The 26147-nt window shown below is 57.5% G+C and overlaps 1 protein-coding gene across 5 annotated transcripts in view; it reads right to left on the minus strand.

Moving 5' to 3' along the window:
- Positions 1-414: 414 nt before the first annotated feature.
- Positions 415-26147, minus strand: part of NCMAP (non-compact myelin associated protein) — a 39382-nt gene continuing 13649 nt past the window's right edge. Inside the window, exons 1-4 of one of the 5 annotated variants that reach the window (XM_051856678.3) lie at positions 13545-13757; positions 10204-10292; positions 4300-4384; positions 415-2767 (exon numbers count right to left, since the gene is read on the minus strand). In XM_051856678.3, the coding sequence (XP_051712638.1) occupies positions 2629-2767; positions 4300-4384; positions 10204-10285 (306 nt within the window). In that variant the 5' untranslated portion in view covers positions 10286-10292; positions 13545-13757 and the 3' untranslated portion in view covers positions 415-2628. Of the gene's footprint in view, positions 2768-4299; positions 4385-10203; positions 10293-12165; positions 12327-13482; positions 13758-26147 lie in introns of those variants that run through there. The other 4 variants (XM_008265668.5, XM_002715975.6, XM_089299186.1 and 1 more) reach the window with 4 other exon arrangements.

The raw sequence follows: 26147 nt of genomic DNA on the forward strand, positions 1-26147 counted from the left end.
CGGAGGACTCCCCAGACATGATGGCGGTCAGCAGGAGAATACCAAGTGTCCATTTTTTGGCCTAAGGATAGCAGTCGTGGTGGAGCTGCTGTGTACAAAGGGCCCATCACATGCCCACCACGTGGTAGGAGCTCAGTATATGGTAGAAAATAGTATTGGTGATCGGGGGTTCAAGTTTAAGTGCAGCCTGTGAAAGGGATTCCTTTTGTCGCCCTTGAGCAAGTTCAATTTTCGAAGTCGCAGAGACACCTGCTGAGAACAGCCCACCTTTTCCAGCGTCTTGAGAAGCAACAGCACAACGTGGGAAACCATCCAGGCTCTCCCTCGCGAGCCGGCGTCCACTGTCAAGGAAAGGACTTTTCTAGAAAAGGTCTTTGTTAGCTCTAAACTTAATTCAAAGTAACTCAACACATGTTTGATTTAAATCTTTTAATTTTTAAGTGTTTGTCTTTAAGCGTTTTATATCTCCTAGGGACTCAGAGGCCAAATAAGGCAGCACCTGCTCAGTTAAAGGCGCCGTCAGGAATGAAACACTTCTCAGAGGGTCCTGATCATAGGAGACCGCGCTGACTCCAGAGAGCTAGGACCTCGCCTTTGCCTGTATTCAGCTCCTGCCCCTGGGAGCCTTGCAGGACGTCTGTTGAATTACTTTTATCGGTTAAACACAAAACATTGAAAGCCTCTTATCTGCCTCTCCCCCCACTCTATCTCCCTCCTTCTTCCACCCCCTCCCTGGTGTTTGGCAGATAGGAACCTGCACTGGAGGGGTTCCAGGGAGACTGCACTGTGGGCTGAAGGGTTCAGTTTTAGGGCTGGAATATTCCAGATGACTTTTCTTCGGAAGCAGAATGTGTTTGTGGGGCACGTCTGCTGGAGGTTTGGGCCCTTACAGAAATGGCTTTGCTTTGCTCAGAGGCCCCTGCTCCGCGGGCCGCAGCGGCAGGGTGAATGCAGCGGAAATCCTTAGTGCCAGGAAGGGTTGATAATGGGGTCCTTAGGCTACCAATGGGAGGTGACCGGAAGCCAGACCCCTGACTGCCCCTCAAACACGTGGACAAGCCGCCTGTCCTCTTGTGCAGCCCGCGAAAGGACCCATGCTCCTTTGAGCCAGGATGGCGGGAAGAGTGTGATGGGACAAAAAGACGGGCCTGGAAGCAAACAGACCTGGTTTTGAGTCCTTCCTTGCAACCTCCTAGCCACGTGACTTTGGGCAAGAGCGCTTTCTCTTTGAGTTGGAGACTCTCATCTGGGAATGGAAGAAGGTAACACCACCTAGGGTGGTGAGGAAAATGGAAACCCAGCTGATAACTCCCGGGAAAGCACTTTGCAAAGAGCCTGGTACTTGGTGGAATTTAAACACAGCAGGGAGAGAAGATGACCACGGAGGAAGAGTTTGCCTGTGTTGCTCCAGCTCTCTCCAGCTGGGTGTTCCCTAGTGCGGCGACAGGAGCGACCCGGGTCAGTCCTCTTAACCAACGCTGTGACCCTCAACTTCCCCTCAGAAGGCAAATTCTGACCCTGGAAGGGAGAGACGCCAGGGTTTGAGGGGAAAGGTCACAGTGCCACCGACCGCAGCGCAGTAGGGATGCATCCCCTTGTTTCCAAGGGCGCACGATTGATTAAGAAGCAGCTTTTTGGAGAGGGAAGATGAAGAAAAGAAATATAATGGCACTAAGGGACCCATAAATTATGACACATTCTGATACTAGAATTATTGCAATGGGAACACATGTATGTCCTGTAATTAAAGAAATGCCGTGGTGATATGCTGGCTTTCACATATGAAGCACCTGCTGGGTGCTGGGCCCTGCACTTGAGCTGCGGTACTGAACCCGGGGCTGGAGCTCCCCGCCCAGCCAGGCACACGTTAGCATCCGCTTCACAGCTGGGAAGCTGACCCTGGGCAGGTTGAGCCACTTTTTTTTTTTTTTTTTTTTTTGGTTTCTGTTTTTACACTTTTTGTGGGGGTGGAGTCACTTTTCCAAGGCCACCAGGCAGGAAGTAGGGCTCAGAGGGCAGGTCATCTTATCTCCAAAATGCTGCTCCTTCTCAGATGCTTGTCCAGGCTCAGGGGTCAGAGGCCGGCTCTCTACAGAGAAACCGTGGGTGACCGTGGCACGCTCTGGCTTGAATCTCTCTGTGAGGGGTTGGGAAGGGTGCCGGGGTCATCTGGGGCAGGAAGAGGCAGTAAATTAACAAGTTGGTGTTCTGGGTGGTTAGTCCGTGTGGGTCTCCCCGGGTCTGACCGCGGGGCGGGGCGCTTTGCTGTCTGTTACCCCGACCTTGACGCAATCAGAAGTCTCCTGGGCTGCGTGTCTGTCTGTCTAGCTGTAGTCTGGGGGGACAGAGCCAAATCCACACCACCGGCTTCCCAACATAGCTCTGCCTCGCCGGATGACAAAGGACTGTGCCCCAGCTCTTTGGCAGGAGGGCAGCAGGGATGCGGACACAGCTGGGGGGGGTGGCGCGCGGCCGAATGAGGGCAAGGGTGCTTGAAGCATCAGGGAGTGAGTGACAGACCCCTCCGTGGAGCCGCCCGGGGGGAAGTCGCGGGGAAGCTGCCGGAGAAGTGAGCTCCTGGGGCCTGACTGTGGGACAGCCGGCGAGCCAGCGCTGGGGGAGGGGTCGTCAGGTCTCCACGTGGACGTCCACTGGGCCGAAGGTCACCGTGGCAGGGTGCTGGCTGCTGTTGCTGTTTGGGTCCGGGGCAGAAGGGGCACTTGGCTTGGGGCCCTTGGGCTCCAGCCCCCGCCTCATCCTCATTCTCCTGCAATGAGACAAGCACACACGGGTGAGTTTTCCCCGGGGTTGGCCATGAGAAATGGATCTGTGACCGCAGTTCTGGTGACGAGATCAGGGGAGACAGCACGAGACCACACTGCTTCACTGCCAGCCGCGGATCACCAAGAAGGGACCTCAGGCACCAGCTAGGGCGACCCTTCTGTTTCCTGTTGGACTCAGATTAGCTGAGTCATCTTATTGGTTCCTATTCCTGAACGAGTGACGTCTCAGAGAGGCAGCTGCGTTCAGGACGAAACGACCTGCTCAGGTTTGCCGTGCGAGTGAAACGGCGCAGCTCGTCCTGCTGCCAAGTTCACTGCTAGAAATAGGCCGAGCTTTTCACGCAGGTGCGGAGAGAATGCTCTCTGAACGCAGGTCCTGCCCCCATGTCCCGTCACGGCGTTCACAGTGAACAGTTACCCTGGGTCCCAGAGTCTGTGTGGTCTTTCTTCTTGTGGACATAACTCTCTGTCACAAATCTGCAAATCCGCAGAGGTGGGGCATGATAGTAAAATTAACCCCCCCATCCCCTTCCGTGAACAGTTCACCAACCTCTCACAACTTGCCACATCCGGTGTCTCCTTTCCCCGCTCCCCTCTCTCTCCACCTGCACCTGCAACCACACACTCTGAGCAGCTTTTGAAAATCACGCGACACTCGGGAGTTGGCCGCACACATCTCGCCGCTTTGCTCTAGGGCACTCCCCGGACAAGCGTGTTCCCCGGTAGATCCCTAACGCGAGGATCCCACCGCGACACCTTCCACTTGTAAGATAATAGGCCGGTGCCGTGTCTCAACAGGCTAATCCTCCGCCTAGTGGCGCCGACACACCGGGTTCTAGTCCCGGTCGGGGCGCCGGATTCTGTCCCGGTTGCCCCTCTTCCAGGCCAGCTCTCTGCTGTGGCCCGGGAGTGCAGTGGAGGATGGCCCAAGTCCTTGGGCCCTGCACCCCATGGGAGACCAGGATAAGTACCTGGCTCCTGCCTTCGGATCAGCGCGGTGCGCCGGTCGTGGCGGCCATTGGAGGGTGAACCAACGGCAAAAGGGAGACCTTTCTCTCTGTCTCTCTCTCTCACTGTCCACTCTGCCTGTAAAAAAAAAAAAAAAAAAAAAAAAGAAATTGAATTGTGTATGTTTGGGGGAGTTGGGGTACATGCTGCCAGTCCTTGTCACCTCAAACACCCCACGTGGCCTACTCGAGAGAAGCAAGCAGAGGGGTTCCCTGGAAAAAGGACAGAAACATTCCTGAGTACCAGAAAATGGCATGCCAGGACTGCCACAGTGCTCAAGGCCATGGTCACTGCCACTGAAGTGCCGAGTTCTCCAAGGGTGAGGTGCCTGGCCACCGTGAAGTTTCTCCAGCAGAGCAGACCTCACGGGGGACCCGGGAAGGGAGAGAGCCTTCGCTGGTGGCTCACGGATGCCCCGGCCCTCGACAGCCTCCCACAGGCACCAGCTCCCGTTCGTTCGGATGTGGCTGGAGGCCCGGACAGCGCCAGGGCCCCGGGCATCTCGTACCTGTTGTACATCTTCAGCAGGATCAGAACCACGGTGAAGATGATGATGACAACCACCACGATGGCAGCGACGATGGCTCCGGAACCTACAGAGCGGAGAGAGTGCAGACTGCAAACATGCAAATGAGAGGCAGCATGGGAGGGGCCCTGCTGCACCTGCCACCCCGCTGGGCCAAGGGGAGGAGGAGGAGGGATGGGGATGACCTGGCCTGCTCGCCACTGACCCAAGGACACAGTCCCATCCAGGGTGGCCGTGCACCCCTGCCCCCAGTGGGCTTGAAGGACCTCATCCGCCACACTCGTCCACCAAATACTTCGGGGACTGAGTCCCATTCTTATCAGCCCCAAGCAGCTGCAAACTTCTTCCAGGAAACAAAACAGGCAGATTATCCCCCTCTCTCTTTGACAATACAGAAGCAACAGGTGATCTGTGTAGATGATTTTGAGACTACAAATGCAACCCCGAGCAGGGGCAGGGATGGATACCTCGTGGCCCCCAGACCACTGATCATCTGCACATTGTACATGCACCAGCATCTGTGTCTGTGCGGCTGAAGCATCTTAGAATAACTTACTGTGCCTGAAAATCCATCTTCAGGAACTATTTGTCAATACGGAAAAGCACACATTGGATAGAAATGCAGCCATTTCCCATATACTGTTTTAGACTAATATCATCATTGGGGCCAGCGCTGGGGGGTGGTAGGTTAAGCTGCTATGCAGCACCGGCATCCCATATGGGTGCTGTTATTTTTGTTGTTGCTGTTGTTGTTTTTGACAGGCAGAGTGGACAGTGAGAGAGAGAGACAGAGAGAAAGGTCTTCCTTTTGCCGTTGGTTCACCCTCCAATGGCCGCCGCGGCTGGTGCGCTGCAGCTGGTGCACCGCGCTGATCCAAAGCCAGGAGCCAGGTGCTTCTCCTGGTCTCCCTTGCGGGTGCAGGGCCCAAGCACCTGGGCCATCCTCCACTGCACTCCCGGGCCACAGCAGAGAGCTGGCCTGGAAGAGGGGCAACCGGGACAGAATCCGGCGCCCCGACTGGGACTAGAACCTGGTGTGCCTGCGCCGCAGGCGGAGGATTAGCCTATTGACCCATGGCGCCAGCTTGTTTTTGTTTTTAAAGATTTTATTTATTTATTTGAGAGGTAGAGTTATAGACAGTGAGAGGGAGAGACAGAGAGAAAGGTCTTCCTTTCATTGGTTCACTCCCCAAAGGGCCACAACGGCTGGAGCTGAGCCAATCCGAAGCCAGGATTTTCTTCCAGGTCTCCCACAGGGGTGCAGGGACCCAATGACTTGGGCAATCTTCTACTGCTTCCCCAGGCCATAGCAGAGAGTGGGATTGGAAGAGGACCAGCTGGGACTTGAACTGGCGCCCATATGGGATGCCGGTGCCGCAGGCAGAGGATTAACCTATTGTGCCACAGCACCAGCCCTTGGGTGCTTGTTTGAGTCCTAGCTGTTCCATTCTGATCCAGCTCCCTCTCTGCAACTCTGCCTTTCAAATACATAAATAAATCTGAAAAATAATATCATAGTCATCTTCTCATATTTTCTTCTTTTAATATATTATTAAGTTTGGTGCCAAGTTGAAGGAAATGTCTGATGGCTTCTCTTTTCTTTCTCTCTCTCTCTCTCTCTCTCTCTCTCTTTTTTTAAGGATTTATTTGAAGGTCAGAATCACAGACAGAGAGGCAGAGGCAGGGGGAGAGAGAGAGGTCTTCCATCTGCTGATTCACTCCCCAAATGGCCACAATGGTCAGGGCTGGGCCAGACAGAAGCCAGGAGCCAGGAGCTCCATCCTGGTCTCCCATGTGGGTGCAGGATCCTCTGCTGCTTTCCCAGGTGCATTAGCAGGGAGCTGGGTTGGAAGTGGAGCAGCTGGGACTTGAACCAGCACCCATAGGGGATGCCAGTGCTGCAGGCAGCTGCTTTATCTTGCCATGCCACAGCGCTGGTCCCATATTTTTCTTCATGACTTAAAAGTATTTATTTTATTTATTTGAAAGCCAAGGAGACAGAAGAAGGGAGAGACAGAGACAGAGAAAAATTTCCCATACACTGATTCATTCTCAAAATGCCTGCAACAGCCAGGGCTGGGCCAGACCAAAACCAGGAATCAGGAAATTAACCCAGGTCTCCCACACAGGTGGCCCAACTACTTAAGCCTCCACGGGGTGGCCTCCCAGGGTGCACCTTCTCAGGAAGCTGGAATCCTCAGGAGCAGAGTTGGAGCTTGAACCCAGGCACTCCGATATGGGACGTGGGTGTCCAGCAGCGTCTGCACGCTACATCAAACACCTGCCCTTCCGGACTTTTGATGGCTGCGTAGCACTCCACTGTCTGGGCGTGTGGGATCTGCTCAGCACTTCCCTGCTGAGAACATTCGCGCTGTTTCCAGCTCACTGACAACAAGGCCGTGATGAATGTCCTAGCCGCTTAGTATCTCCGACTCCACTTTCAACGTCAGCACCAGTCTCCACACTGAACATTATTTAGTTTTAGGTTCAAGATCAATATCCTTGTCAGAACTGATATTGAAAATATCACGGGGGGCCAGCGATAGTTCACTCCCAAAATGGCTGCAATGGCCAGAGCTGCACTGATCTGAAGCCGGGAGCCAGGAGCTTCCCACAGGTCTCCTACATGGGTGCAGGGGCCCAAGTGCCTGAACCATCTTCTGCTGCTTTTTCCAGGCCATTAGCACGGAGCTGGATTGGAAGCAGAGCAGCTGGGATATGAACTGGTACCCATATGGGATGCTGGCATTGCAGACAACGGCTTTACCTGCTATGCCACAACATGGTCCTGCAAATCAATCTATTTTTTAAAAATAAATTATTTATATGAAAGGCAGAGAGACAGACAGCTCCCATCCACTGGTTTACTTCTCAAATGCCCACAAGAGCTGGGACTGGGCCAGCTCAAAGCTGGGAGCTAGGAATTCAGTGTGGGTCTCTCACATGTGTGGCGGAGACCTAAGTACTTGAACCATTACCTGCGGTCTCTTTGGTGTACATTAACAGGAAGCTGGAATTGAGAGTGAGGCTGGGACCTGAACACAGGTGTTCCTCTATGGGATACCGGCAGCCCAAGCCGTGTCTTAACCACTGTGCCAAACACCTGCTCCGGCTTCCAGCGTCCCACTAATGCACCCTGGGAGGCAGCAGGCGGTGGCCCCTGCTGGAACCCTGAATTGAATCCCTGACTCCTAGTCTAGCCTGACCCTGACTCAGCCTCTGCTGTTGCAGGCGGTAGGACCTGCAGGAGTGACCCAGCAGGTGGGAGATCTGTGTGTGACTCTGGGGAATTTATCTCAAGGGACTAATCCTAAATGTAGAAAAATCTGTATGAATGAAGATGTTTATACGATGGAAGAGGTGGAGCAGGGTCAGGTATTTACACACTCACACACCTATGTGCACACACACACACCCACACCCCCACACCCCCACGTTGCAACATCAAGAGACAAGCATACAAATATAATGTAGAGCAAAAGGAGCCAGAAGCAAGTTCGACACCTAAAGCCCTCTTCCCGCTTACGTAATGCGGAAGCCAGAGAGGACTAATACACGGTGGCGGAAGTAAAAATGTGGGTTCCCTCGGGGGCGGGGGGTGGGGCTGGGCGGAGCTCCAGGACTTCTGGGATTCCGGTGACTGTTTCTTGATGTGGGGGCTGATTACCCAGCTGTGTGTACTTTGTAACTACATGCGATGCTTTTATAAAAGGCTTATTCAAAATGCCTGCCAGGGCTGGCGCTGTGGTGCAGTGGGTAAAGCTACAGCCTGCAGTGCCGGCAGCCCATATGATGCCAGTTTGAGTCCTGGCTGCTCCACTTCCAGCTCTCTGCTATGGCCTGGCAAAGCAGAAGAAGATGGCCCAAGTGCTTGGGCCCCTGCCCCCATGTGGGAGACCCGGAAGAAGCTCCTGGCTTCTGGCTTCGGATCGGCACAGCTCTGGCCATTGCAGCCATTTGGGGAGTGAACCAGCAGATGGAAGACTTCCGCCTCTCTGTATCTCTGCTTTTTAAATAACTAAATAAATCTTAAAAATTAAAATTTAGGGTTTAAAAAAATGCTTGCACCTGGTTCACTCCTCAAATTCTTGCAGAGGCTGGGGCTGAGCCTGGCCAAAGCTGGGAGCCAGCTGGGACTCAATTCAAGTCTCCCAGGCAGGTGGCAGAGCCCCAGCTGCTTGGGCCATCATGGTTGCCTCCCAGGGTCTGCATTGCAGGAAGCCGGAGCCAGGCGCCAGAGAGAACTGGAATCTGAACCCAGGCGCTCCAGTGTGGGGTGTGGGCATCCAAACTGGCATCTTACCAGAGAGGTCAGGTGCCTGTCCCAAGTTCAGGGTCTTCCAAACTCAGGGGGAGAATTCTTTGCTGTGGGGTACTGTTCCGTGCGTGGCAGGATGTGTCACATCAGCCCTGGGTTTGATGAGCTCGATGCCACCTAAGACCCCCCCCACACACACCCAGGTATGACAACCCCCAAAATGACACCAGAACTTGCCAAGGGACCCTCTGCGGCAGGGCTCCCAGGAACCTGCAGGCTGCCCATTTACAGAGAATTTCAGATAAACAAGAACTAGTTTTAGCACAAACACATCTCAATCATTGCGTGGCACAGACTTGTCCCAAACGATTAACTCACTGCTGATCTTAAACTCACATTGCCCTGGGTGTCTTGTACAGTTATTTGCTGAATCTCGTAACCCTCTCTAAAGGGCAAAAATCACCTTTGAAGAACCATGACTTTTGTTAAATAAAAACGGGATCATTTCCATGCAACCAACAGCGTTTCTCTCTGCCCGGCACTTGCCCTCGGAGCCACACTCAGCAAGGAGCAGCGGCTCCTGCAGGACCCTGTGTCCAGGGCATCCCAGGCTGCATCTCCACAAAGACGGGGATTGGGGGGGGTCCTGCCATGGATCAGCCGCCTGCGGCCCCAGCCTGAAGCTGCCATCACTGGAGAGACTGCCCCGTGTCTACCGGAAGCCTGTTCTACTCGCAGAGGTAAAAGCACAGCCCACCAAAATGGCTGAAATGGACCCAGACTTCCCCCAGTACAACCACTTGGCTTTCTGGAGAGCCGTCATCATGGTTTCCATTCTGGGGGCCTCTGGTTTCCAGCCAGCATCTCCCCACGACTAACTCTCACCACCTGTATCCATTCACTCCTCCACAAGCTGAAGGGATGTTTGTGGTGGAATGAGAAGGCCATGCCAAGATGGCCACTGACAACGGAGCCTGACTGACAACAGGCTGTGATTGGGTGGCTTTGGAAACTTCCTGGCAACAGGGTGTGATTGGCTAGGGCATAGACCGCCCCTTGACCGGATTGGCTGCCTTGGCTATATAAGCTGCTGTACCAACTGAAATAAACGAGTCTACAGGCTGCTCGCCTCTGGCCTGCTTTCACCCGGCTCCCGGGGTCTGTGTGGTGACTCTGCGCCTCTTGCCCCCACCACGCTCCTCCTCTCAAAACGTATCCACAGCAACAGATGTTTCTGTCTTGCAAAAGTGGCTGCCCTGCAAGGTGCCCCGGGGGAGAAACGTCTCACAAAGTAGCCAAATCCCCACTGCTCCTTGGACGCGAGGCCTCCAAGGAAACAATGATAGGACAGGTCTCGGGACTCACAGCAAGAACAGCAACTCATTAGGTGCTTGCCCTGAGCTCCCTCTGTGGATGGTCTCCCTCATGTGGCAGCTTCGTTAATACCCCCATCTTACAGATGAGAAGGCTGAGGCCAGGGCAGTGAAGCCGTGTGCTCAGGGCCATGCAGTTGGCTGGGACCCAGCCCCTCTGCCTCCAGAGCGCAAGCTCCTGACCTCTGAACCAGAGCTGACCGCGACACGTGTCCTGCCGTCCCTCCCCTGGCCTCCCAGCCAAGGCGACCTTACTCTTATACAGGAAGTCCTCTCCCCGGGTGGTCATGTTCAACGAGAAGAAGGTGGTGTCCCCCAGAGGGGTGGCTGTGGTCATCTCGATCCTGGGAGAATGAAGAAGAGATTTTGTTTAAAACCAGAGAAAGCCTCAGTCCTCCCGGGCGGCGGCCCCTTCCGGTCTCCACATGACGACTGCTGGACAGTCCAGCAGGCAGCTGCTTGTGGCAGCACGGGACACAAGGCCCGTGTCCTGGACGCTGTGGCAGAAATGAAACGAATGCCCAACACTGGTAAGGAACTCTTTCTTATGGCCGCTTACATTCATTCCCCAATATTTATTCAACTCCTCTGAGCTGTGCTTCACCTAAAATGTCAAGTTCAATCCGGAAACTGAGCAGTATATTGATGACATTGATGCCCCCTGGGGCCCCAGGTTTGCCCAGCGCCGTTCACCCAACGCCGTGCACCTGCCATTCTCCAGGGCCTGTCTCCACCTGCCTTGGTGCCTGACATGGCAGTCCTGCTTGCCATGGGAGGGGTGGGGCTGGGGGGTGGAGGAGGGAGAACTGGTGCTCAGAGGGAGGAGATTGGGGCACGGGAGAGTCGGCCACAGCCCGGGCTCCGCCTCAGCAGTCTCCCTCCACAAATCTCTCATCTTATCAAGCCTCCCGGTTGCTGAGCGGCGCTTAGCACCCACATTTCTGTCTCTGTTCCTCTGCCTCTCAACTAAATGAGATTTAAAGAGAAACTCGGGGGCGAGTAGTTGGCACAACAGCCAAGCCGCCTCCTTGTCCCGCGGCAGGTCCCTGGGACCCATCCTCCGCGTCCTGCTCGTGCCCACCCTGGGAGGCAGCAGAGGGTGGCTCTAGTGCGTGTGTCCCTGTCACCCACGTGTGAGACTCGGACTAAGTTCCTGGCTTCTGGCTTTGGCCTGGCCCAAAGGCATTTGAGAAGTAAATCAGTGGATGGGAGCACTCTTTCTGTCTCTCTGCCTTTTAAATAAAAATTTTAAGAGGCTTGCATTGTGGTGTAGCGGGGAAAACCGCTACCTGTGTGCTAGCATCCCATATGGGCACTGGTTTGAGAACTGGCTGCTCCACTTCTAATCCAGCTTCTTGCTAATGCACCTGGGAGAGCAGTGGAAGATGGCCCGAGTCCTTGGGCCCCTGCACCCACGTAGGAGACCCGGAAGAAGCTCCTGGTTCCTGGCTTCTGCCTGGCCCAGCTCTGGCCGTTGCAGCCATTTGGGGAGTGAAACAGTAGGTGGAAGACCTCTCTCTCTCTCTCTAACTCTGCCTTTAAAATAAATAAATCTTTAAAATAACTAAAAATTCAGATGCACCGGAAGTGCTTTGTGTGTTATCTGAATCCCACTTCCTCCCTCCCCAGAGTAACCAGTGCCTCAACCTCAGTGAATCTCATCAAAGTGTTAACAGGTTCACCACGAGGAGGCTTCAAAAAGTCTGTGGAAAAAAGATACGTTTATTTGGGTATATAAAATTGTTGAAATTTGTGTACATCAGTGGCCTTCATGGAAAATAGTTACTATGAAAAACTACCCATGAATTCAAACATCTTTTTGCACCAAAATAAACTTCCTTTTAATTCCACTCTCTATGAACTTTTTGAAGTCCCCTTAAACATTGTATCCATAAACATTGCATGTGTTGTAACTCTACATAATATTTATTACACGAATATCAACCAAGTACCTGTGAGTGACAGGCGCGAGCGAGCTGAGGCGCATTCCTGGCTCGGGAAGCGCAGGCTCTGGTGAGAGAGACGGACTGTGCACCCGTCCTCCCGGGACTCACAGAGCAGCCGTCCTCCCCCCGCCGCCTCCTCTACCGGGCCTGGCCCCACCCTCAGTGCCCGCAGCTCCTCCGTGGAGTGCTGTGACAATGCACCCCTCCAGTGCCCCCAGCCTGGGGCCTGGTCTTTGCAGGGGAGGTGGGGGCATCCACCTGGAGTCCTCACCTCTGGGCTGCGGCTCCTGCTTTCCCAGTCTGATGGAAGTGGGGTCAGGCCGCCTGCACCTGCACCCAAATGGGGGCCCCTGGTGGCTGCAGCCTGGCCCGGCTGACCCACAGGACAGCCTCTGCCCTCTCCATCTCCACCATCCTCTGGGTCTGCAGCCCCGACTAACCCTCCCCCAACCCTCCCCTAACCCTCCCCTAACCCTCCCCTAACCCTCCCCTAACCCTCTCCAGGGCCTGTCTGCCCTTCCTCCTACAGAGCAAACCCCCAGGATCCCCAGCACTGAGGCTCCATCCAGCGACGCCGGGCGGCTACGCGTGCACCAGCCAAGCTTCAAGCTCCCCAATGGAGCGAACACAGCCTGCAAGACTCAGCCCAGTCACCCCTCCAAGACTCACCCAGGCCCTGGGACAGAATTAGTGCCCCACCCCCACCCCTGCCCCCAGCAGCGCTCAGCCTCTCGGTGCCGGTGCCTCTGTCTGCCTTTAACATTGTGCTTTAGCTGAAGGTCCAGATTGCTTCTGGCTCTTTCTCCCAGCCTCCCCAGGGCCTTTTCACCTTGGGGGGAGGGGGCAGGGGCTGCAGCCAGCACCTGTGGCTCTGCCCAGGGCAGCTGAGTGCTGCAGGCAATGTGCATGAGCTGAGGGCCAAGAGCTCAGTGAGCGGGAGCTCCAGCGTGGGTGCAGGGAACATTTGCTGAACTAAGCCGACGATGGGGGATCTGGGGCTCCGGACAAGGAAAAGCTCTTTCTGCAGAAATTAGCACGGACCCGCACGAGACTGCAGAACGGAGTCTTCCCCCAGCCTGCACCCCGCCCCGGGAGAGCAGTCCACCCCCAGGCCACTGTCCGTCCCCGCTGGGAGCAGGTGAACCTGCTTCAGCCTTGACTTTCTGCTTCTACCCAACTCAGGCCAGGAAGGCTCCCGGTGAGGCCGTCTTACGGTTCCTTTTCAAAGCAGGAAAGAGACAAACAGGCGGCCACGGAGCAAGGTCTCTCGGTGAGACAGACGTGCACAGTCACTGGATAACCCATCTCCACCCTGGACACATGTCCACCGTGCAACCGACATACAGAGCCACCTCCCCAGCACCTGTCACCTGCCAAGGCCTTGTGCTCGATCGGTTTTTTGAAATCGATGCCCTGACTTAATTTGCGAAGTGCCAGGGAAGGGAGGGTCCTTTCCCAGCCGTGGGGACACAGGGATAAGTCTCCATGCTCATTCCGCCTGGAGCTGTGGGGCTGCCATTTGAGCCCAGGCTTTGCTAAACTGCACAGCTGGGTGCTGCCTGCTGCTCTGCCCGCCCCCGAGGCACACCTTGGAGAAGTCCGTGTTCAGTCACCGCCAAAAGACACACGTGCACAAGCGCAGACACGCACACACTGACCGGCAATGCTGCCCCCTAGGGCCTCCGGGACGCAGGTCCTTCAGGGGCGACCGCCTGGGGACCAAGCTGCAGGTGCACACTTCCTCCTGGACGGGCCCAGGCACTCCTCTTGGTGAGAGAACAGTGAGTGAGCCTGCAGCACATCTCGCCTCATCTCGGGACCGGGGTTCTCAATGACCTCTCTGTTCCTGCCACATGGGAGAAGGTGGGAGGAGGCTGGTAGAACGTCCATGGCCAAGGGCGTGGGTGTTTGCATGTGGGGGGTCCCCGTGACTGCTGTTAACTAAGTGAGGTCCGGCAGGGGATGCAGTATTAATCGTGCTGATGACCAGGGTCCAAGGCTACAGAAACCGGGAGGGATGAAGAGGGTAGGGGTGGTTTTCACCCACAGAGGTTGATTTAGCGGCAACAACAAATATAATACTTGGGGCTGGCGCTGTGGCACAGCGGGTTAAAGCCCCCGCCTGCAGCGCTAGTGTCTCATATGGGTGCCGGTTTGAGTCCTGCTGCTCCACTTCCAGTCCAGCTTCCTGCTAATGTACCTGGGAAAGCTGCAGAGATTGGCCCAAGTGCTTGGGATCCTGCACCCACATGGGGGGACCCATAAGAAGCTCCTGGCTCCTGGCTTCAGATTGGCTCAGCTCCAGCTGTTGCAGCCATTTGGGGAATGAACCAGTGGATGGGAGACTTCTCTCTGTCTCTACCTCTCCCTATAACTCTGTCTTTCAAATAAGTAAAATCAATTGTTAAAAAAAATGTAATTCGTGTTGGACCCTACCCTCCGTGCTTTATGTTTGTCCCATACCCCTCTAGTAAAGGGGGCATAATCACTGTGTCCATTCTACAGACGAGGACACTGAGGCTCAGAGCAGAGGAGAAACCCACCAAGTTCACAGGTCAGTACCAGAGTCGTGCTAGGAGTCAAGCCAGCCTCGCTCTGATTTCGCAGCCTCCTCTCCATTACGCCTCACCATACCTCCCCCTAGTGAGTACCGGCACCTGGCCCTTTGACGGGAAAATCCAGCCAGGATGGAGTCCGGCAGACCTGACCCCGACCCCTCCCCTGCCCTGGCCCACACTCGGAACCTTTGTCTTCAGCCCAGCCTTCATCAGCTGGGACAGGACACACAAGGGTGATTGTTCCTCGGCTGTGTTCCCGTGGCCCTGTGCGGGGGTCAGTTTGGGAAGTGATGGACGGTGACGACCACTCACTCACTCACGGCTCATCCCCTCAACAAGCCTAAGAGCTGGGCCTGACCCCACTGGCCAGAACACCTCCCCTCCTGCTCTGTCCTGGGGCGCCCTGCTTCCTCAGCCTCCTGTGTCTACTTCCCACCCCCACCCCCCACCCCCACTGGAAGACAAAGGCACAGCCAGGTCCGGCAGAGCCCCCGCCCCCACCAGGAGGACAACTCAGCGGGTGGCCCACGAAGCCCCCAGCTTGCTGGAGCCTGGTGCTGCCCGGGACGCGTGGTCCAGCCCGACTGCGCCTCCTCCACACACAAGCAGCCCCGGAATCATCGGGGTGTTTTCCTTGCCAGAAAATTGACCTTTGTGTTGGCACCTTGTGGTTCCCCCGATTCAGCCTAATTCTTGTCCCACGAGGTTAGCTATGCTCCCTCTCCCACGTGACAACCTGTCAGGTCTTCTTTTTTCTTTTTAAAGATTTATTTAGTTATTTGAAAGGCAGAGTTACAGAGAGGCAGAGGCAGAGAGAGAAAAAGGTCTTCCATCCAGTGGTTCACTCCACAGATGGCCACAATGGCCGGAGCTGAGCCGATCCGAAGCCAGGAGCCAGGAGCTTCTTCTAGGTCTCCCACGTGGGTGCAGGGGCCCAAGAACTTGGACCATCCTCTACTGCTTTTCCAGGCCATAGCAGAGAGCTGGATTGGAAGAGGAGCAGCTGGGACTGGAACTGGTGCCCATATGGGATGCCAGCACTGCAGGCAGCAGCTTTACCTGCTATGCCACAGCACCAGCCCCCATCAGTTTTTTTTTTTTTTTTGACAGGCAGAGTGGACAGTGAGAGAGAGAGAGAGAGAGAGAAAGGTCTTCCTTTTTGCCGTTGGTTCACCCTCCAATGGCTGCTGCGGCCAGAGCGCTGCGGCTGGCGCATCACGCTGATCCAAAGCCAGGAGCCAGGAGCTAGGCGCTTCCCCGGTCTCCCATGCGGGTGCAGGGCCCAAGGACCTGGGCCATCCTCCACTGCACTCCCGGGCCACAGCAGAGAGCTGGCCTGGAAGAGGGGCAACCGGGACAGAATCTGGTGCTCCGACTGGGACTAGAATCTGGGATTGTGGTGCCGCAGGCGGAGGATTAGCCTAGTGAGCCGCAGCGCCAGCCCCCCATCAGGTTTTAAAGCACTTCTGTGGTGGCTGGCGTCAGGGTGCAGCAGGCTAAGCTGCTGCCTTGATGCCAGAGTCCCATATGGGTGCAGGTTCAAGTGCCAGTGGAAGATGGCCCAGGTGTTTGGCCCCTGCACCCTCAAGGGGCACCCAGGTGGAGTTCCAGGCTCCTGCCTTCGGCCTGGCCCAGCCCTGGCCATTGTGGCCATCTGGGGAGTGAACCTGCAGATGGAAGATCTCTCTCCTCTCTCTCTAACTCTGAATTTCAAGTATAAATAAATTTTAAAAACAAAAACAAAAAACAGGTTCAACAGGACTTTTACCAACCCACGGCCAACTGCTGCCGCCACCTATTGGTGGGATGTGAAATTGATGTAGGGATACAGTTGGACTAACTGATCTTGCAAATTGGAGATGAAATTTCCGTACACAGAAGTGCTTTTATTTTTTAAATTACTGTTTCTTGTTGTTGACTTGAAAGAAGAGAGATCTTCCATCTTTGGCTCACTCTCCAAATGCCCACGACAGCCAGGGCTGGCCTGAGAACTCAAATCAGGTCTCCTAAGTGGGTAGCGGGGCCCCCAGGTCCTGCTCTCTCCCAGGGTGCACATTAGCAGGAAGCTGGGTCAGTGCAGAGCCAGGCACTCTGATAAGGGGTATGGGCAGCCCAAGCAGCGGCTTAACCGCCGTGCCAAGCGCCTGCCTCTCACAAGTGCTTTAAAAAAAAAAAAAAGATGTATTTATTTGAAAGGCAGAAATACGGGGTGAGGGGGGAGAGAGAGATCTTCCATCTGCTGGTCCACTCCCCAAGTGACCGTCTCCCACGTGGGTGCAGGGCCCCAGCACTTGGGCGTCCTCTGCTGCTTCCCCAGCAGCATCAGCAGGGAGCTGGATCGGAAGCGGAGCAGCCAGGACTCGAACTGCCACGGTGATACGGGATGCTGGTGTTGCAGGCAGCCACGGTGCCGGCCTCGGACCCCATTTTCCTGTGAGGTCCCTTCAAACACCCTGTGGACGGACCCCTCGGCCCTTTTCCGGACATCGAAAGCCCTAAGAGCAGCAATGATGGCAGGGATGACGCCATTCTGACGAGCTGACCCCACACTGCACCTGCGCAGATGACTTCGTGAGCTGAAGAGCAAGACTGCATTTTCCCCTGTTGGCTCGGCCTTGCTGACTCGGGCCTCAGGAGAGAAACCCCAGCTCCTCCTGGGTGGCTGCTGAGGACGGAACAGGCTGTCCAGCAGCTCCTGACCGGCAAGGGCTCTGGGGTCACGAAGACTTGGGTTTTGACCTTGGCCTCTCCTGCTGGCCGGCTGGCTGGACAGTGACTTAAGGCCTCAGTGTCTTCAGCTGTAGACAGGGAGAACAGGCCCCACCTCCTGGGGTTGGGAGAGTGGATGAGACACCGCAGGGGCCCAGGAGCGGGCCTAGTGGGTGGGAGCTGACTGGCCACTGTCACTGCCACGGCCGCCCCTCCTCTCCCTCTCTCTGCAGTCCACATCTTGGCTGCTTTTCTTGGAGTGTGAGCTCTCTGTTCTCTGTCCTGCTGGCTGTGTTTGGGCGAGCCCAGGCATGAACAGGAAGGCCAGGGAGCCAGGCCCCGAAGCAGGTGTCCCAGGGAGAGGACTGGAGGAGGGGTTCCCGGGGGCTGCTGGAGGCTCCGCCCTGCCTCCGAGTCTCCACCGACAGCGGACAGAGCGGAGGAAAATCTCACCGGGATGCCTGCCTCTGACGAGAAGAGCAGGATGTGGGTGCCCACCTTGGGACAAGAATCAGGGGATTGGATTCCCTTTGCCACTCACTTGCCTTGTGACCTTGGGATATTCTCCCCTTCCCCGGGCCTCGGTTTTCCTGTCCATGAAATGGCTCAGTTTGGAGATGATCTCAAAAGGCCTTTCCAACCTGTGGTTCTGGTGCATCGAAAGACATTCATGGTGGGGCCGGTGCTGTGGCGTGGTGGGCTATGCCTCCACCTGCAGCACTGGCCTCCCATATGGGCACTGGGTTCAAGTCCCGGCTGCTCCACTTCTGATCCAGCTCCCTGCTAACGGCCTGGGAAAGCAGCAGAGGATGGACCAGGCCCTTGAGCCTCTGCACCCATGTGGGAGACCAGGAAGAAGCTCCTGGCTCCTGGCTTCAGCCTGGCCCAGCCCTGGCTGTTGTGCCCATGTGGGGAGTGAACCAGTGGATGGAAGATCTCTCTCTCTCTCTCTCTCTCCTTCTCTCTCTGTATTCCTGCCTTGCAAATAAACAAATAAATCTTTAAAAAAAAAAAAAAACACACATTCACAGCTCACTCTTTCCCAAAGCATGCCTTCCTTGTAGACTTTGACAGGAGACGTTAGGACGGTAGGGAGGGGGCGTCGGCAGGAGGAGACCCTGCTGGAAGGCAGCTGAGACGGCAGCACACTTGGGGCTCCACGTAGGGGAGCAGCAGCAGCGCAGAGGCCCGGGGGTGACTCCAGACGCTGTGTCGGGGCCCAGCGATCCGCGCACCCTGCGGCCTCAGAGACCCGCGCCGCCTGCAGCTTCAGTGACCGCCGCCTGCGGCCTTCTCATCTGCACCCTCCTGCCCTGTCGGCTCGTGGCCCCGTCCCACCGTGGGTCACGGCTCCCGGGCACGGTGCTCTGCCCGTCCCACCATGTGTCACGGCTCCCGGACACGGCGCTCTGCTCGTGGCCCTGTCTCACCGTGCGTCACGGCTCCCGGACACGGCGCTCTGCCCGTCCCACCGTGCGTCACTGCTCCCGGACATGGCGCTCTGCCCGTGGCCCTGTCCCACCGTGCATCACGGCTCCCAGGCACGGTGCTCTGCTTGGTGCTCCCTTGAACTGGAGCACATGCACCATGTGGCTGCTTCTCAGAAATTGGAAGCACCTGTTCTGCTCATGCACCCCCCGGTTTCCCCATGTGCTGGGCACGCCTTCATCCTGCCCCTGGTCTGCCGCCCACTCGCCCTGTCATTCATTCAACCAGGGCCCACCATAAGCACAGCACCGAGAGGATTCAAGCAAGGAGTGTGGCGCTCACATCTGCAAAGTGCAAGCAAGGAGAAGTGGAATCGTTTCCCCTCTAAACCTCTCTTCTGTCCGTGTCCAGCGGGTCTCATCCCACCTTATGCCTAGCCCAGCGCCGAGCACAGCACCACGCGGAAGCGCCCATGGCCCTGAAGTGTGGCCCAGACCCAGCACATCTGCGAAATCGGATTTGCCTGCCCCGTCAAGCCATGGCACGGGTCCTTTGTTTCTCGGACCTGGAAGGCCCCGCAGAGCAAGGGCAGTGGTCTCAAGCAGCTTCCCACCCATGAGCGGCGAGCTCCAAGTCCTAGGGGCTATAACCAGAAACCACAGACGGAAGCGGGCACAAGGCTGAGTTCGCCTGGTGCCAAAAGGGCAGCACGGGCCGTGCCAGGAGTCCGTGGGAGGAAGAGACCTGTGGGTGTCGCGGCCGAGACTGACCGAGAGCTGGAATGTGACCTGTGGCTCCCATCTGCCCCCAGCCTCTGGGCTCAAGCCAAGGGCCCAGCGCCGCCGCGTCCTCAGACTACACAGCAGCACCCAGCTGCACCTCCAGGTCTGCCACTGTCCCTGCCGACTGGGGGAAGGGCCCAAGGCTGAAGAGTTGACACCGCTCAGTGCATTTGTCGGAGGGCGACAGCGCCCCCCAGCAGCCTGGCCCGGAAGGGCAGGGAGCTCATGTTTGTCCAGCACCAACTGTGCTGTCGTGTTTGCTACCAGGAAGCAGAGGCTGAGCGGCAGAGTGACCGTCCCCCCATCTCACAGCAGACTCAGATCCCCCACCTCCAAACCTCCCAGGAGGCAAGCGGGCTCCCGAGGACACTCCGGGGGTCCACAGCCTGCGGGGGAAGGCCTCTGCCCCTCGTCTTTCTACCTGATGGTCTGGGGACCGACAACCAAAATGATGACGTCGGGGACCACGAGATCCGTAGCTTCGTTTATCAGGTGCTCACCCTGTACCAGAGCGCCCGGTAAGGACTTTGTGTAATCTTCCCACGGGGCCACCCCTACTTTACACAGAGGCCGCGAGGGGCCAGGCGGAGTGGTTTCCCGGGGCTGCTGGGTCAAGCACTGCCTACTTAGTGCTTGGAGAGGACGCACTGTGCTGCTCACGGTTCCAAGGTCAGCGGTCTCCGGCCATTCTCTGGGCGGGGGCCCGGGCCTGCGGCGCGGCGCGCCCTCTGGCGGCGTAAGGGCAGAACACACCTTCTTTCTTCAGCTTCTGCGAGCTGCCGGCTCCGCTGCCTCTCGGCTCCTTCCCTGACAGGTGTCCCCTGTCCACTGAGTCCCTGTGGTCACACTGGGCCCAGACATCCCCGAATCCCCCATCTCAAGATCCCAACTCAGCCAGGCCTACAAAATCCCTGTAGCCAAGCAAACCCAGAGCCCTAGCAATGGGCCATTAGGATGTGGACTTCTTCCCCACTTTATTTGAAGGGGGGGGGGAGGGGGAGGGAGGGGGGGAGGGAGGGGGGGAGGGGGTGAGGCAGATCTTCCTTTAGCCATCACTGCCGCCTCCCAGGCTGCGCACTGGTGGGAAGCTGGACAGAAGCAGAGGCAGGACCCCATCCCAGGCCATCTGAATCGGGGCTCAGGCATCTTGACCACTGCTCCAAAGTCCACCCCAGGACACAGATGCCCCTAGGGAGATGTTATCTGGTATCCCACTTAGGATTTAGACTCTCTATCTTTCAGGTCCCAAGGTTTATGCTCACACCCTCGCTACTCTGCCTGACCACAGATGCAGCCTAGGCCGGGTACCAGGAAGGAGGTGGACCAGACAGGTGCAGGGTGGCAGGCACCAGCGTGGCATCAGCGCAGAGAACAGGAGAATCGTGTGAGGGAGGGGCACAGAAAGCCCTGGGGCCGCTGGACCCGCCGGAGCAGGGGTGTGGGGAGTGGGCTCGGGGGCGACCGGCAGGCCTGACTCCCCCCACCGCGGAGCGAGCTGCCGTCACCCACGCCGGAGCACTGCCTCCAACCTCACTGCCATGCCCTCTGTAGTCCATCCTGCCCCGCGAGCCCACCCCAGCCTGGCCCTGCCGGCCGGGATTCCGTCCCACCTCTGGGATGTATTTGCCCAGCCAACTCGCAACCACTCTCAATTTTTCCTTTCCAGATTTCCTCCCCGCCCAGGGCTGAGACGGCCTTGAGTCTGCTACGGCTGCTCTCAGCCCAGGTCTGATTTGCAAGGATGTCTTTCAGCCCCAAGTCCCGGCGACCCCTTTAGAGAAGAGAGCGAACTGAGATTCCCCAGACACGCAGGCTTTCCCTTGCCTGGGGGTTCTCCGGTGTGGCAGCGACTCAGGGTTGGTGCCTGTGGGTGACCGGGCACAGCAGCCCCCTGGTCCACAGGCAAGCCACAGGTGAGACAATGAAGTCTGGTTTGCTTTACGTTGGAAGAAACAGCCTTTAGGATCTCTCCTTTCCTTTCCAAAAAAAAAAAAAAAAAAAAAAAAAAAAAAAAAGCAGGAGGGACTTCCTGTTAGACAAGGCAGGGGGAGCCCAAGCACAGATGAAGGCTTGGTCCTGATACTGATGACAGTCAAGGAGAATCAAGAGGTGTCAATCAAGAGGCCACACGGGGAAGGGGAGAAGGCAGCCCTGTGGGTGGGCGGGAAGCCAGCGCAGGTGTGAGAGCTGGGGGGAGCTGGCATCTGTGTGGGGCTTAGCTGACACAAGGGCACCATGCTGCCCAGCACAAGCTGGTCCTGGTCGCGCGGAAGAAATCCCCACGAGACTCGGGAGGGGGTGGCCACAGCCGTCACCAAGAGTCGGGGTGCCATGCACGGTGGAGGAGAGGAAGAAGACAGCTGGCACAAGGACCAGCTCCTGCTGTGTGACGGCCGCCCGTCCTCTGCCCTGCGGGGCCGGGCATCCACCGCCCAACGCCACAGCCAGCTGTGGCTCTTACATTTTTTTTTAAAAAAGATTTATTTATTTATTTATTTGAAAGGCAGAGTTACAGAGAGGCAGAGGCAGAGAGAGAGAGAACGTCCATCCATTGGTTCACTCCCCAAATGGCTGTAACAACCGGAGCGATCTGAAGCCAGGTTTCCCATGCAGGTGCAGGGGCCCAAAGACTTCAGCCATCTTCTACTGCTTTCCCAGGCCATAACAGAGAGCTGGATCAGAAGTGGAGCAGCCAGGACTCGAACCAGCGCCGTATGGGATGCTGGCACCACAGGCAGCAGCTTTACCCACTATGCAACATGCCAGCCCCCCAAACGGAGTCTTAACCACTATGCCACACACTTGACCCCCTTACTTTTAAATAGCAACCTACTTCCACGTCTCATCAAGAGACCGTTGAGAGGAAGGCCTCAGACATGATGAAAGACCCGCAAACAACAGGTGGACCGAAGGTGGCGCTGACAGCAGAGACAGGACAGAGGGCAGAAGACAACTCAGAAAGCCTGGAGACGAGCCCTGCACCTGTGAAACAGGAACGGGATGATGTAAGAAAGGAACGTTATGAGGACAAGATGGGGCCCCGGGAAATTTAAAATACAATAAAAGAAATTTTAAAATCAACAGAAGCCTTGGGAGATAGTTGAGAAAAATCTCATAAAGTGGAAAAAACAGAAAGTTGGTGAAAACGGGACGCGCCAGGAGGCCCAACATCTTGACAACAAAAATTCCAGGAATGATTTTTTTTTTCCCAAAAAGTCAAATGCGGGGCTGGCAAGGTGGTGCGGGAGGTAAAGCTGCCACCTGCCGGCATCCCATGTGAGTGCCAGTTCGAGTCCTGGCTGCTCCACTTCCCATCCAGCTCCCTGCTAATGCGCCTGGGAAAGCAGCAGAAAATGGCCCAAGTCCTTGGGCCCCTGCACCCATGTGGGAGACCTGGAAGAGGCTCCTGGCTCCTGGCTTCGGCCTGGCCCAGCCCTGGTCACTGTGGCCACTTGGGGAGTGAGCCAGTGGATAGATCTCTCTGTGATTCGGCCTTTCAGGTAGATAAATGGATCTTTAAAAAAGAAAAAAGACTCACACGCCCCCAAGACTTAGAGAGCAAAATTCTCCCCTCTGCTCCAGCCCCCCACCTTCCCCACACCCTACAGTTTTTCCTCTCCACCCCCACCCTGTCCTCAGTGGTGGCCCTGGGAGCCAACTCGGTGTCATCACAGGGTCCTGTGGGTCCCAGTCTGACAGCTACTGAGGTCATGACCCTCTACTTTCCAAGAGAGGAAACCGAGGGCCAGCAGGCAGCCAGGGCCGCGTGCAGAGTGGAAGGTACACCCGACAGTGATTTCCTGTTTTTTCTAAGATTTATTTATACATTTATTTAACAGGCAGAAGATGGGGCTGGCGCTGTGGCATAGTGGGTAAAACTGTCGCCTGCATATGGGCAGTGGTTCGAGTCCCAGCTTCTGATCCAGTTCTCTGCTGTGGCCTGGGAAAGCAGCAGAAGATGGCCCCAGTCCTTGGGCCCCTGCACCTGTGTGGGAGATCTGGAAGAAGCTCCTGGCTCCTGGCTTCAGATCAGCCCAGCTCTGGCCAATGTGGCCATTTGGGGAGTGAACCAGTGGGTGGAAGACCTCTCTCTGCCTCTCTGTAACTCTGCCTTTCAAATGAATAATAGGCAGAGGGACAGAGAGGGAGACAGAGAGATCCTGCATCTATTCTTTTACCCTCCAAATGTCCGAAACAGCCAGGGCTGGGTCAGGCCAAAGCCAAGAGCCTGAAACTCAATCCAGGTCTCCCACGTGCATGGCAGGGGCACGGATACTTGAGCCATCCTCTGGTGCCGCCCACCTGTGCATCAGCAGGAAGCCGGATCAGAAGCGGAGTAGCTGGGACTCGAACCTGCGAGCACCCACTGTGCAAGAGCTCCTTCCTGAGCCACCCAAAACCAAGCCCAATAGCGGCGACAAGAAACACCAAACCCAACGCAGGTGCGCCACACGTGCGCCCCTGCCCAGGTGTTTTCCCCGGGGCTCTCGGCGCTTGTAACTTTCCCACCGGCGCCTGTGCAAGGCGGGAACACGCCCGCGGAACTGGTCCTGTACCCGGCGACAAGGCGACCACGAGGAAAGGCAGTGGGGCGGCAGCGCAGGACCCCAGCGAGCGCCCGCAGCCTCCTGGGTCGCCGCGCTTCCGGGCGGCTCCGCATTCGGTTTTCTTCTTCTGACGACCGAGGTGAGAGCGCCCCTGCGGAGCCCCCGGCGGAGCTGGTCCCGCGCGGGCTCCCGCTGGCTCCTGAGCCCCCGCGTGAACGCGCCAGCGCTCCCTGCGCTCCCTGCGCCCCCGCGTGCCCATCTGCGGTTTGCGCCACTCCTTCGTTAAGCAGCTCCCCACGCAAACCCCAGCGGAGGGGCCTGGCGTTGGGGCCAGAACCCTGGGCTGGGGCCAGTCTCGCCGCTGCGACTGGCTTGCTGAGCGACCTTGGGCAGGTCGCCGGCTCTGTCTGGGCTGCCGTGCGCTCTCAGGAGCAGCAGGAGCCCGGGGCCGCCCTCGCCTGCGCCCTCGCCTCCCCGCTGGGGCCTGCACGGCCTCCGGCCTCCATGCGGTCAGCACCCCGCCCCCTCCCCAGCGGCTCGCTGGCCTCCCACACCTTCCATTCCAGAAGGAGCGCCCCTCCCCTTTCCTGCCCAGCCCGGCCTGGCAGGCGAGGGGACAGGAGGCGGGAAACAATCCGCACCGTTCAAGCGGCTGGCGGCGAGGGCTGGCCCGCGGCCACTCCCAGGAGGCCGGAGATACAGAGGGCGTTTGTCTGGGGGCCCCGCGGCTCCACTGAAACCCCCTCCCGGGCGGCAGTGCCAGCCCCCAGCTGGTTGGGAGGTGCACACGGACGGCACTGAACTGAGGAGCGCTGCTGTGGGCTCCAGACAGGACGGGAAGGCAGGTGGGGGCAGAGTGGGGGAGCCGCGCGGAGGGGGTGAGGAGGAGGAGGGCTCTGGACAAGGCAGGGGGCCGCAGAGAGGACCGGGCAGGTGGAGGGGGGTTAGCAGGGCCTCGGGGAACCTCAGGCACAGAGGCCAGGGAAGTCCAGTCTGCTTCATGTGCAGGGGCCACGGTGTGGGGGCTGAGCCTGGCTCTGGAGGGCCTGGGAGGGGGGCGAGGGGCACCGCCCAGCCAAGAATGCTCCTTGTGGGCACCGTTGCACGCCCCGCAGGTGCTGCAGGCCCCACGTTCACGATCCCATCCCACTGTACTTTATACCCAAGGAAACCGAGGCTCAGAGAGGCTGAGTCACTTGTCCAAGGCCACACAGCTCCCAGGGCAAGATCAGAACCCAGTTTCTACTGCCCAAACCGGGATCTAGTGGCTCTCACCTTCCCCTCCTTGAGGCGTCCAAGAGCGTGTGCAAGGGACTTCGGGGGTGTGCACGATGTGCAAGGCGACTGTGGGCCCAGGGGCTGGGGGATACTGAGCAGCAGGACAGAGGCCGTGGAAGGCTGTGTGGGTACAGCACCCGCACACTCCCGGCGGCGTGAGCCAACATGCCTGCGCCCGGGGTGCGGATGGAGGCCATGGAAGGCTGTGCGGGTACAGCACCCGCACACTTCCAGGCGTGCGTGAGCCAGCATGCCTGCACCCGGGGTGCGGATGGAGGCCGTGGAAGGCTGTGCTGGCACAGCACCCGCACACTCCCGGCGGCGTGAGCCAGCATGCCTGCGCCAGCGTGCCTGCGCCCGGGGTTCGTCCTGAGCTGGCCCTGGGCCGGACGGGCGTGCCCGGGGATGATGCTGTACGCACTCACAGGCACTTGGTATCTTCACCGTGCCGCCCAGGGCTACGTCTGTTTACCCCCGAGCCCCAGCAGATGCTGAGCTTGGCCAACCCCGTCCTGTCCAGGAACCACCACGTGCCTTGGGACAGCTCAGAGGCCCCGGGGAGGGAAGAAGCGGTGGGTGGCGCTGCTGAGGCAGGGGAATCCTTGTGAGACGGGGATGTCTCCACCTGCGGTTGCACCGGGAGGGGGCAGGCGCGTCCTCCGTGTGGCCCCCTCCGTCCAGAGTGCAGAGGACGGGAAGCCCTCTCCCGCAGCCACCCCAGAGAACATTCTAGAAACAGACTGGATGGCGCCTGCCTCTGCCTGACCTTTGGTGGCCTCTCGCTGGCTACAGTGAATGAAGCCCAAACTCCACGGCGAGTCTCGCCGGCGGCAGCATCTACACCTGCGCTCTCCAACACGGCGGTGCGTGGCTGTTGAGCCCTGGGCACACGGTTGCTCCTGGGCTGAGCGCTTGGTGCAGCAGGGAAGATGCTGGTGTGGACGCCCACAT

Source organism: Oryctolagus cuniculus, chromosome 7 (assembly GCF_051225735.1).
Source record: "Oryctolagus cuniculus isolate XC-2025 breed Fujian yellow rabbit chromosome 7, ASM5122573v1, whole genome shotgun sequence".
NCBI lineage: Eukaryota > Metazoa > Chordata > Mammalia > Lagomorpha > Leporidae > Oryctolagus > Oryctolagus cuniculus.